The sequence below is a fragment of the Somniosus microcephalus genome, chromosome 11 (assembly GCF_052327205.1).
Source record: "Somniosus microcephalus isolate GS21.2 chromosome 11, FLI_Smic_1.0, whole genome shotgun sequence".
Taxonomy (NCBI): Eukaryota; Metazoa; Chordata; class Chondrichthyes; order Squaliformes; family Somniosidae; genus Somniosus; species Somniosus microcephalus.
In genome coordinates, this window is record NC_140997.1 from 103,726,611 (window position 1) to 103,740,105 (window position 13,495).

At 42.6% G+C, this 13,495-nt stretch overlaps 1 protein-coding gene across 5 annotated transcripts in view; it reads left to right on the plus strand.

The window, feature by feature from the left end:
- dnaaf5 (dynein axonemal assembly factor 5) overlaps positions 1-13,495 on the plus strand; it is a 279,409-nt gene that overhangs the window by 81,981 nt on the left and 183,933 nt on the right. For all 5 annotated transcript variants that reach the window (XR_015079991.1, XM_086001145.1, XM_086001144.1 and 2 more), the window contains exons 7-8: positions 4,301-4,444; positions 12,188-12,356. Coding sequence is in view for 4 of the 5 variants with exons in the window: in XM_086001145.1 (XP_085857271.1) it covers positions 4,301-4,444; positions 12,188-12,356 (313 nt within the window). In the remaining variant the exon portion in view is untranslated. The remainder of the gene's footprint in view (positions 1-4,300; positions 4,445-12,187; positions 12,357-13,495) is intronic.

Genomic DNA, 13,495 nt, shown 5'->3' on the forward strand with positions numbered 1-13,495 from the left:
TATAGGATATACCTTAACCTTTAGACCATTGACCGTGCCAGAGAATTGCAGATTTACTGTCTGAAATTCAGCCTCAAGCGCTGTGACATTGAAAATATTGCCATTATTACAGTAATAATGCCATTCAGATGTCAAGTGTAATAACTTTGTACCACTAAAGTGAAGACTTTCTTTTTCGCCTTCCCATTTCATCCCTGTTTTTGCTGTTGAACTTGCACTTATTTCCAGTTCTCCCCCACCTCCTCGCCATGCCTGAAGATGCTGTCTTATACTGAGATCAGCTTACTGGGTGTCCACAGCCTCTGGTACTTCGCTCACGTGGCCAATCCTCATCTTGATCATGGAAGGCTGATCCAATACTTTTCTCGTTGGATAGCCACACTTTACAACAGTTTCTACTTGCTGAGATGGAAGTTGAATTTGAAGAATATCAACTAATGTGCATGCATGGCATGACTTTCACTAATGGAAAAGAAGGTGCTTTATAGCAAAACGAGCCTCGTTCCTGGCTGTCTGGGAAATTAATACACTTATTGCTGCAAGACCTTAATGTGCCTTAATGTCTGACAGTCGAGATTTACATCCTTTCCACTTTAATAGGGATATTGCAGCAGTACTATGTCATTATGTGGTTGGATGTGTGTTTATGCTAATCAGTCATCAGAACATTAATGCCATGATACCTCACCATCACATTTTCCTTTCTGCCACCTCTTGCAACCTGTTTGCCGATTGTAGCTTTCCCACTCCAGTCTTCCTATAAGCAGTTCTACCATCTCGGCTTCGGCCTTCCATGCAGTCAATTTCCAGCTGACAGTCGTTCTATCCAAAGGTACCGATCTATAGCCGTACAGCGCACTTCCCCTCAATTTAGCATTGGCCATTTTCTCTGGCCGGCTGCTGCCAACACACCCCTTGCACAACACGTTACAGAAAGTATCCACCTGCTGCTCCTGTGCCTTTTGTCAGGATCCAGCTGTCGGCACCACGTGCAAGTAGCAACAGAACACCACCATTACAGGAAGGATAGTTGCCACTGATTATGTTTTCTATTATGCTTTTTATTATTTTTTTCAATTTGTTTCATTTTTTTTAATATCCTCTTTAAATGTGTTAAATTTGGTTGACCACTTGAGCGTATTTGAAAGTACTTCAAATTGCCAATTTTACAGTTTATGAATTAAAGTACGATGACTATCCAGGCACAGCAAGCCGTATCGCCAAACATTGACATTTGTTCAGCCATGTCTTTGAGAAGTAAAGGCAGAATTTTCTCTCCATCAGATAGTTTGTATAGATTTGACCTGGATACAAATTCCTTCTATCGATCAGGTATTAAGAGTGGCTGCTGAAGAAAATACATGATCAGTAGATCAGCAAATTGAGGTTCTTTATTATAGAAGGAAATTCACTCCTTTCAAAAAGTGTTGAGTGTCTTGTCTGGAGTTATTTACCCCTGTGTCCTTAGCCAAACTCTGCACCTGGCAGCCCAGCTGAATGAAATTGGATCCATGCCTTTGAAATCTGTTGCATTATAGAGTCATAGAGTTTTACAGCACAGAAAGAGGCCCTTCGGCCCATCGTGTCTGCGCCGCCCATCCATCCCTGTCCAGTCTAATCCCATTTTCCAGCATTTGGTCCATAGCCTTGTATGCATTGGCATTCCAAGTGCTCATCCAAATGCTTCTTGAATGTTGTGAGGGTTCCTGCCTCTACCACCCTTTTGGGCATTGAGTTCCACATTCCAACCACCCTCTGGGTGAAAATGTTCCTCCTCAAATCCCCTCTAAATCTCCTGCCCCTTACCCTGAATCTATGCCCCCTTGTTATTGACCCCCCTACTAAGGGGAAAAGTTCCTCTTTGTCTACCCTATCTATGCCCCTCATCATTTTGTATACCTCAATCGGGTCCCCCCTCAGCCTTCTTTGCTCCAAGGAAAACAACCCCAGCCTGTTTAGTCTTTCTTCATAGCTGAGGCGCTCCATCCCAGGTAACATCCTGGTGAATCTTCTCTGCACCCTCTCCAAAGCAATCACATCCTTCCTATAGTGAGGCGACCAGAACTGCACACAGTACTCCAGCTGTGGCCTCACCAGCGTTTTGTACAGCTCCATCATAACCTCCCTGCTCTTATATTCTATACCTCGGCTAATGAAGGCAAGTATCCCATATGCCTTTTTAACCACCTTATCTACCTGTTCCGCTGCCTTCAGGGATCTATGTACATGTACACCAAGGTCCCTCTGACCCTCTGTACTTCCTAGGGTCCTACCACTCATTGTGTATTCCCTTGCCTTATTTGTCCGTCCAAAATGCATCACCTCGCACTTTTCAGGGTTATATTCCATTTGCCACTTTTCCGCCCATCTGACCAACCCGTTTATATCGTCCTGTAGCCTGAGGCTTTCCTCCTTGCAATTTACCACCCCACCAATTTTCGTGTCATCTGCGAACTTGCTGATCATACCTTTTACATTCTCATCCAAATCATTTATGTAGATCACAAACAACAAGGGACCCAGCACCGATCCCTGAGGTACCCCACTGGACACAGGCTTCCAGTCACAAAAGCAACCTTCGACCATCACCCTCTGCCTCCTGCCACTCAGCCAGTTTAGGATCCAACGCGCCAAGGCACCCTGGATCCCATGGGCTCTTACCTTCTTGACCAGTCTCCTATGCGGGACTTTGTCAAAGGCTTTACTGAAGTCCATGTAAACCACATCCACAGCATTTCCCTCATCCACCCCTCTAGTCACCCCCTCGAAAAATTCAATCAGATTTGTCAGACATGATTTACCCTTGACAAAGCCATGCTGACTATCCCCGATTAATCCTTGCCTCTCCAAGTGGAGACTAATTTTGTCCCTCAGAATTTTTTCCAATAATTTCCCTACCACAGATGTTAGGCTCCCTGGTTTATCCCTGCTACCCTTCTTGTATAATGGTACTACATTAGCTGTTCTCCAGTCCTCTGGTACATCCCCTGTGGCCAGAGAGGTTCTGAAAATTTGTGTCAGAGCCCCTGCAATCTCCTCCTTTGCCTCCCACAGCAGCCTGGGATACATCTCGTCCGGGCCTGGGGATTTATCCACTTTTTGGCCTGCTAAAACCGCTAGCACCTCCTCCCTCTCGATGCTAATATGTTCAAGTATGTCACAGTCCCCTTGCCCGATTTCTATGTCTGCATCGTCTTTCTCCATAGTGAACACAGATGCAAAAAATTCATTTAAAACCCCGCCTACATCATCTGGCTCTACACACAGACTGCCACTTTGGTCCCTAATGGGCCCTACCCTTTCCCTGGTTATCCTCTTGCCCTTAATATACTTATAAAACATCTTAGGATTTTCCTTTATTTTGCTCGCCAGTGTTATTTCATGGCCCCTCCTCGCCCTCCTAATTTCTTTTTTAAGTATGCCCCTGCACTTTTTATACTCCTAGGGCTTCTTCCGTCTTTAGTCTTTTGTAACTGCCAAAAGCCCCCCTTTTATTTCTAATGCATTTTTGTATATCCCTTGCCATCCAAGGTTCCCTTTGCTTGTTGGTCCCACCCTTGACCTTTACAGGAACATGTTGGCGCTGTACTCTCTCTATTTCCATTAATGACAACTTATGAGAAAATGGGATGAGAAAATAGATTTGTGGCTTTTGCCTAAACAAGTTGGGGAGAAAACATTGTCTTTGTACAAAAGGGAACGGTGCTTTAGCACACATTGAGGTCACATATACTGTATCTCAATCTCTCCTTTAGCAATAATCTTTAGGCAGTTTCATAAAACCAGCAATCAAATGAATGGAAATAAAGGGTTCCAATTATGCAACAAAATAATATGGGGAAAAAACATAAAGCTCCAAAGATGATGACAATGTAGAAAACTATATCCATCAATGTCAGCCATTATTGAAAACATTTACCAGCCAGCAACTCTTGTTTGAAATTTTATCTCGTGCCTGCTACTTCTCTTCGCAGGAAGTTGATGTATATGAAGCAGCTGATGATCTGTGGGAAGTGTGTAGGATTCCAGTGTTAAACTTGAAGTGCACTTTTTGCTTCTGTTCCCACCAGAGGAGTCTTAGCAGTTTTAATATATTAAAAACACTTGGGAGTTCATAATGATGTAAAAGGTTCTAACATAGCTTTAGGATCAAATTTGGAACAAATTTCTCATTTCCATTAAGGCCATGGGTTCCCATGGGGTTCTATTCATATGTACAAAAAAGGTCAAATGGAATGTGCATTTCTGATGTAAAAAATATTAATTGATTCTTTTATTTTATTCTTTGTGATGCCTGTAGGTGGAGTATTTGGAACAACTGCTTCTGTGTGTAGAGATCTTAATTACAGTCTGTGGGAAGCAATGCAGTGAAATCAATCTGCCACTGCTTAAAGTGCTGGTGACCATTGCATCTATAACATCTAACCAAGAACTGAAAAACAAGGTATGACAAAGTGCAAACTTATCCACATCAGTTAGTTAAATAAAGTTCATCTGTAATTTGGCGATTGATTTTTTTTTTTAGAAAGCCAACCATTTCAAAGCCTAAATGAATGGGTTCACTGTCTTGCCGCTTTAATTTTGGGCACATGCTAATTTATAGCTAAAGTTCCATCTCGCAATATGTTTGGCTTTTCTAAATGGTTTTGAGTGGAAGAAATGTTGAATTGATCCCAAGTTTTTAAACCTAATACAAGGTACACTGAAGGGATATAATCCTTTCAAATGGAATAATTCAAAAATAATTTGATCACTAGTCCACAGTAGTTTGTTTCTGTGTGTCTTTTTCCCCCATTTTCTCTCTCGTTCACTCTCATCATTATTTATGCCCTATCTCTATTGCCATCTCTTATCCAACCTGGTTCTGACCCTATAATCGATGGCCTTGTCAGCAAAGGTGCATTAAAATTGCTGCTGGTATTGTGATGTTAAAACAGCGATTGCTTCTGCCCCCCAGCTCGATGGTGTGGTTTTGCTTAGATTTCGAACTTTACTCCACTTTTTATAACTAGTTAAAGGACAGTCGGCATGGATTTAGGAATGAGAGGTCATGTTTGACTAACCTGCCAAAAATTTCCAAGAGATTTCGGTATGGTGGATAGGGTAAATGCAGTTAATATGTAGTTGGATTTTCAGAAAGCTTTTGGCAAGATTCCACATTGCCAATTAATGGCGCTGGTAATGAGTCATTAAATAGGAGGTGAAGTGCAGCGCTGAATCGAAAATTGGCTTTAAAAAATAGGAAATCGAAGGTCACCATCAGTGGGTTATTTTCAGGTTGGAAAGCGGTTATGAGCAGGGTATATCAGGAAGTTGCTGTTGCATCCTTCTGCTATTTTATATATGTCTTGGATGAGGGTATAGGAAGTAAAACTGGCAAGGTGGTAGATGATGCCAAAACAGGAGGCAGGGCAAATGCTGAGTCCCAATTCAGAAAGATTTCGATTTTTTTTTTTTAGCTACACTAGGGGAATAAGTGGCACCTGCAGCTCTTTGCAGAAAAGTGTAAAATAATTAGTGTGGGAGCATGGAGCCTAATTGGAAAGTTTGTGTTAAATGAAACAATGTTATACCGAAAGAGGTCTCTTCTCTGGTGGGTAGATCTCTGAAACAGTGCGAAGATACAGTAGTAAAAGCAAATAAGCAGGTAGGTTGGATTAGCAAGGGATAGAGCACAGATTTAGAGGTTGTAAAATTGCTATACAAAAGGCTTTGAACAGACCCCATCTCAAGTACTGGTCAGTTCTTCTTGCCTCAGGAAATACATTATTGTCTTTGAGAGGTGAGCAATGAAGATCATTGTGGCTATCAGCAACTTAAGTTCTGAGGACAGGTTAAGCAAGTTGGGCTCATTTACTTTGGAAAGGACGACACTTTGAGGTGACCTAATTGAAATTTTCAAGATATGAAAGGAATTGACAAAACTGATCCAAACAAATTGTTCACAATGCCAAGTGGTTAGGACTAAAGAAGGAAATGAAGTGGAACTTTATACCCAAAGGATGATCAAGCTACTGAATAATAATGAAAGGAAGAACTTGCATTTCTATAGCACCTTTCACAGCCTCAGGATGTCCCAAAGCCCTTTACAGCCAATGAAATACCTTTGATGTGTAATCACTGTTGTAATGTAGGAATAAGTTAGTAAGAGAATACTATTGGAATAGTTAGAGGTTCAAAAGACAATTGAATACGTTTCTGGAGGGAGAAGGATTTGAGGGATATGGTGAGAAGGCGGCTAAGTGGGGCACGTCTGTGGCAATGGGACAGCTTGCTTGGGCTCTGGCATTTCCTATTCTTAAAAATTCTCATGTTCCTGAGATGTTTGATGCTATGTTCTTTTAGGCCTCATCAATGAAAATTCAATCCAAGTTAAAGTTGTGCTTAGTAACAAATATAAAGAGAAAAAGTGGCTGTTCTTAAGATTTTCAATACAAGAATAATGCAGAACAAGTGCTGGACACTGCACCCAGAATTGTACATAAGAACATAAGAATTAGGAGCAGGAGTTGGCCATACAGCCCTCGAGCCTGCTCCGCCATTCAGTAAGATCATGGCTGATCTTTGATCTCAACTCCACTTTCCCGCCCGATTCCCCATGAGTCCAAAAATCTATCTATCTCAGCCTTGAATATGCTCAAAGACTCAGCATCCAGAGCCCTCTGGGGTAGAGAATTCCAAAGATTCACAACCCTCTGAGTGAAGAAATTTCTCCTTATCTCAGTCTTAAATGGCCGACCCCTTATCCTGAGACTATGCCCCTAGTTCTAAACTCTCCAGCCAGGGAAAACAACCTCTTGGCATCTATCCTGTCAATCCCCCTCAGAATCTTGTATGTTTCAATGAGATCACCCCTCATTCTTCTAAACTCCAGACAGTATAGGCCCAATCTACTCAATCTCTCCTCATAGGACAACCTCATAGGACTAACAAGGCAAGGGAATACACAATGAATGGTAAGACCCTAGGAAAGACAGAGGATCAGAGGGACCTTGGTGTGCATGTACATAGATCCCTGAAGGCAGCACAACAGGTGGATAAGGTGGTTAAAAAGGCATATGGGATACTTGCCTTCATTAGCCGAGGCATAGAATATAAGAGCAGGGAGGTTATGATGGAGCTGTACAAAACGCTGGTTAGGCCACAGCTGGAATACTGTGTGCCGTTCTGGTCGCCACACTATAGGAAGGATGTGATTGCTTTGGAGAGGGTGCAGAGGAGATTCACCAGGATGTTACCTGGGCTGGAGCGCTTCAGCTATGAAGAAAGACTGGACAGGCTGGGGTTGTTTTCCTTGGAGCAGAGAAGGCTGAGGGGGGACCTGATTGAGGTGTACAAAATTATGAGGGGCATAGATAGGGTGGATAGAAAGGAACTTTTTCCTTTAGTAGAGGGGTCAATAACAAGGGGGCATAGATTCAAGGTAAGGGGCAGGAGGTTTAGAAGGGATTTGAGGAAGAACTTTTTCACCCAGAGGGTGGTTGGAATCTGGAACTCACTGCCTGAAAGGGTGGTAGAGGCAGGAACCCTCACAACATTCAAGAAGCATTTGGATGAGCACGTGAAACGCCATAGCATACAAGGCTACGGGCCAAATGCTGGAAAATGGGATTAGATTAGACAGGGCCCGATGGCTGGCGCGGACGCGATGGGCCGAAGGGCCTCTTTCTGTGCTGTATAACTCTATGACTAACCCTCTCATTCCAGAGATCAATCTAGTGAATTTAATATAATGGTTTTAATAATTCAATGCATAAAGTGCTTTACCCAGACATGTGGATTGGAAATCCTCCATTTCATTAAGATGGTGTATATCATGCATATATTTTATAAGGTTAAGCTTCTTGAGTTAGTTTTCACAAATTTCAAGGTATTTGAAGACTGAAATTGAGCAGGAGTGGCCTCCAGAGTTGCAGCTGTTGGCGATTTGGAATTTCGGTGATTATCTTCTGACAGCGTGCGCAAACTGTCGCAACAATTAATATTTAGGCACCTTAAGTGCTTGCAAATGTTTTTCTTAGTGTCTTTGTGCATGCCATGTGCTGCTTTCTAGTCTAATGAGTGTATTCATGTGCAGGCATTGGAAACATTTCAGAGAACAGATCCTGAGCAATAACTGTTGCTGCTGGTTCCAAAGGCTAATTTAAAAAAAAGTAATGAAGCAAAAGATGTGTTCAGTTTCCATTTACCTTTTTAAGAAAAAAAAGCTGCAGCTATTTTCAACTTGTTCCATTTCCTGATCTGATTGGAGAACGGACAGAATGAATCCGAGTTTTCCTATACGAGGTGAAACACTTTCTGTGTGAGAGGGAGTCTGACTTTTTTTTGATCAAGTTACTTTTTAGGGAGACACTTGAGCAGAGGCAAAAAAATGGTAGAAGTACACCTACAGATTCTCTTTACCCTTTTCTTGGGCGCTCCTGTGCAGTGCACCATTTGCCGGCAGAAAGAACAGACAGCTGAAAAGTTTAAGGGGACTCTGCAAATACAGCCCAGTAACCAGCCATTGAAGTAGTCTGCAGGATTGGGCCGAGGCACCTCCAATGTTCTTTCCTTCCCTGTGGAGAAGTGGCTGGTCTCCACTTTGTGCCATTCTCCATATATTGACCTGCGTAGAATTGCGGGTTTGAACCTTTACCCTGCCACTTTGTGATGCAGCTCAGTAAGTACCAGTGTGCTCTGTCACCTTGGTGGCAATGCACTTGTTTCACTTGTGTGGTGAGAATCTTGAAAAATATATTGGGAATAATAATTTTCACCTCCTGCATAATGAGCTTGCGATAAATTGTACCACTTTTTCCTCAAATCAATGAAAAACTATGCATCCTTTTGAAGTGTCACACCAAAGTGTCTATTCATACAGGAGCCTTAGATTGACTTAGTCAATAGGAGGTAAGGGCTTGTCTACCTTAATTGCTCAGATGCTGAATTGCTTTTGTAGCCCTCAAAATGTACCAACATTCTCAGATAACATTCTCAGAAGTGAATTTCTTTGTGTGACGCTAAGAGTTAGCACATAATCATTTGAACACTTGAACCTGGCTTTGAATCCAGCCCAGATAAGTGGTGTGAAAGGCTGTCAGTGTCCCATGTGAAATGGGTTTGGGGCAGTCTCAATCAAATTCCTAATCGGCATGGTTCCACAGCACAAATCAGCCCCACTCCCCTTCCTTCCTCTTTCCCTCCACACACACACATGTGATTTTGCACTCATTGCCCTTTTCATTTAGAAAGAAGAAAGACTTGCATTTATATCTCGCCTTTCACGACCTACCGAACGTCCCTAAGCGCTTTACAGCCAATGAAGTATTTTTGAAGTGGAGTCACTGTTGTAATGTAGGGAAACGTGGCAGCCAATTTGCGCACAGCAAGCTCCCACAAACAGAAATGTGATAATGACCATATCATTTGTTTTAGTGATGTTGTTTGAGCGATAAATATTGGCCCTGACACCGAGGAGAACTCCCCTGCTCTTCTTCAAAATAGTGCCATGGGATCTGAAAGACAGCACCCGTGACAGTGCAGCACTCCCTCAGTACTGGCACTGAGAGTGTCGGCCTAGATTTTGTGCTCGAGTCTCTGGAGTGGGACTTGAACACACAACCTTCTGTTTCAGAGGCAAGAGTTCTACCACTGAGCCATGGCTGAAAGGATAGCTTATGTTGGAACAAGATAGAAATTGCACCCTGGCACAGTGGCAGGAGTGCTGGTTTATGATCTCTTGTTGATTAGAATTAAAGAAATTTGCACGAATCACAGGATGTTTTAATCCTACACACAATTGTGAGTAAATCAAAGGGTTGAAAAAAGCTGAGAATCTCAGGACTTTGGAAGCACACTTTTGCACCCAGTTTTAATCCAGTCTATAATGATGAGATGGGAGTCTGTTCTCTGTACCCGTTTGTAAGGGGTCGTATGTGAAATAATTTTGGGCAGTCTCCATCCGTTTCCTAATGGGAACAAGGCCACAGCACGAAACTTTCCGTAATTACCCACAAATTGGCAATCTGTCTCTGAAAAGCTGCGAGGATGGATGGTGTGGGAAATGGAAGCATTAAATTGGTGCAGGAGTTGGTGAGCATTGTGTGGCTTGGAGTTGAGGCACACTACTAGAAAAGAACTGAGGGGGTTTTACGCTTCATGTAGCAATATGGTATCTGTCACAGGAGTGTTTCATGCCGACAAAAGACGCATAAAGTTTTTTTTTTAAATATCCATTTCGAATGTACTGTACCTTAATGAGCACAAAATTCCTCCTTACATGAATTACGGTAATAGTAAAATCTCACATTTTACATTAGTTTAATATGCAGATAAAACCTTGAGGCTAAAGGGATCAAGGGATATGGGGAGAAGGCAGGGACAAGGTACTGAATTTGGATGATCAGCCATGATCTCATTGAATGGCAGAGCAGGCTCGAAGGGCCGAATGGCCTACTCCTGCTCCTATCTTCTATGTTTCTATGTTTTCCAGATCTGTTCTATGTAAATGTGTTTTAAGCTATTAATTGATTGGAACCACAGCCTTTTTATTTGCAGCAGGAACTGTATACAGTGGACAAAAGCAAAATACTCCAGATGCTGGAAATCTGAAATAAAAATAGAAAATGCTGGAAACACTCAGCAGGTCAGGCAGCATCTGTAGAGAGAGAACAGAGTTAACGTTTCAGGTCGATTTCGTCAGAACTAGAAAAAGTTAGAGACGTAACAGGTTATAAGCAAGTGTAGGGGCAGGGAAAGGGAGAAGGAGAGGAAAGAACAAAGGGAAGACCCGTGATAGGGCGGAAGGCAGGAGAGATCAAAAGGCAAAAGGAGATGGTAATGGGACAAGTTAAGAAACAAAAGATGACTAGATGAGGTGTAAATGGCAATGGCAAAATCAACAGCTGCCATGTGAGAGAGGAAAAAAAAAATAGGGGCCGAGGTTATGGTCTGAAATTGTTGAACTCGATGTTGAGTCCAGAAGGCTGTAAAGTGCCTAATCGAAAGATGAGGTGCTGTTTCTCGAGCTTATGTTGAGCTTTGTTGGAACATTGCAAGAGGCCGAGGACGGAGAGATCAGAGTGGGAGTGGAGCGGAGAATTAAAGTGACAGGCGACCGGAAACTCAGGATCACGCTTACGGACTGAACGAGGTGTTCTGCAAAGCGGTCACCCAATCTGTGTTTGGTCTCCCCAATGTAGAGGAGACCGCATCGTGAGCAGCGAATACAGTATAGTAAATTGCAAGAAGTACAATTGGAGATGGGCATAGGCCAATGGTCTCTACTTACACTGTCTTATGTTCATTAATAAATAGACATTCTTATTATGAACACAGCTAGCTTTTGCTAGACACTTTTATTGAGCACGTGGACTAGGTACAGTATCTGTAGAGGCTTCCATCTTGACTGCTGCCTTGTGGGTAGCCTAGTGCCTCATGGGTAATGTAGTCTTAATATACATACAGCTGAGTAGTGTAGTCTTATACATACAGCTATATACAGCTCTACGGCTCCACCTAGTGTCCACTATAGAATGACATGTTATTGATCATTACACACTGGACCCAATCTGTCTGGGCAATTGCACTATATAGAATCATAAAGCACAGGAGGAGGCCATTCGGCCCTCCGTGCCTCTGCCAGCTCTTTGAAAAAGCTATCCAATTAGTCCCACTCCCCTGCACTTTCCCCGTAGCCCTGCAAATCTTTCCTTTGAGTGTGTGTGTTTTGAATGTTACTATTGAATCTTCTTCCACTACCCTTTCAGGCAGCGTATTAAAGTAACAAACCAAATATTTATGCAAGATTCATTGTGTTACCCCAACGGGTTTTATCAGTTTGTCTGGGTAAACCGTACCTCATGCAGGTCTAAGTTTGTTTTCTGTACTGCCTCCTCTACCCTCTGCTGCTGTCCAATAACAATTCAGTTTGATGCAGGATTGGATCTCCATCAAAACCTCTTTACTTGTCTGCTGACTGCGCAACTATCAAACTAAGGAGCTTTGGCATTGTTGGTTCGAGCACTGCAACCTGAGGGGCCCGTTTGTTTGCCTGCAACAGACATCAGATATACTGGACAAATTGGGTCTGCACGGATGAGTCGACTCTAAACGGTCTACACTGTCGTAGCTAGTTGTTTATGCCATTATAGTGAGATGCTGTTCTTTTACATGTTGCACAATGAAACCTGTGAACTGGTTGCAGGTAGAGAAGACCTTGGCTTCCCTCGCTGCAGCACAGAACTTGGATACATTTTTGGACCTGTATCGACAACATATAAGTCAGCTGATTGGATGGGTGGCTGACACGCAGCACCAGTGGACAAACTACTCTGTGCAGCACCAGCAGTTTGAAACTATTATTACTCAATCGGGTAAGGAGGATAAATTGTGTCGCTCAGTCTGATTTTACATAGCTGCCATCTTATGCCTAAATATCCTTGTTAAATGTTTTGCATATGAAGTTTTCTGCATACCTGAGGACTATCACTGTGATAAGTTTCAGAATATCAAGGCCTATCTGTATTTAAACCACTGTACAGTGGAACTTCTATTATCTGCACCCCAATTATTCACCTACCCAACTGTCTGCCAAATATATGGGGCAGGGGTATGGGGCCAAGCTTAATTTCCCAGTCTGCTAACTCCAATCTTCTCCTGTCTGGTATAAATCAAAATCGCAGCCAAGAAAGATTCCGCTCAGTTTGTGTTCCACTTTGTCCTCAGTCCCCCACCGAGGGTCCATGCATGTAAGACCAAACTTTGGGGTCACTCAAATACCCTGCAGTTTCCACTATCCATCACGGATGCGCCTTCCATCATGGTAGATAATGGCCGCTCACTTCCATTTCATTTTCCCCCAGAATCCTAAGCAATTTTTTCAAACAAATCCAACTGTTAACCTCTCTCAATGAAGCTTTATTTTTCAGTTCTTTTATCACTTCGGTTGCACATATCTACAACTTGATCCTAATAGAGCAGCTGGTTTATTTTAATTTAGTATGTTTTCCAATTGAATAAATCTGTTCAGATATGAACAAAGTGAGCTTGTAATTGTACTGCTGTAATAAGGCATTTAAAATGGGCTGTCGCTCTGCTCACAGTCTTGTGTATCTATCTATCATATATATATAATATATATATATATATATAAACGGATCGTTCTGTCTGTCTGTCTGTCCTCACGTGTGCGTCTGTCCGGCTATGCGCTCGAAGGTTATAGAGCGTACCTACGCGCGCGTTACCTCCAAAGAAAGCTTACGCTTCCGGGACGGTCGTAAGCATTTTTACTTTTCGGTCGGACGAAAATTGTTCGCGCCTTATGCAAAAAACCTTCAAAATTAAACTCAGTATCTGCTACTTAGCATTGATTGACTGACGTCAAGGTTCGACCAATCCTGTGCCGTCACGATTGACCAATCCTACAGTACAGTCCCCTGATGGTTGGCCAATCGGTGTGTGTGTGTGGGCGGGACTAATCGTTTTCATCTCAGGGATGTGCCAGCCATTGTTT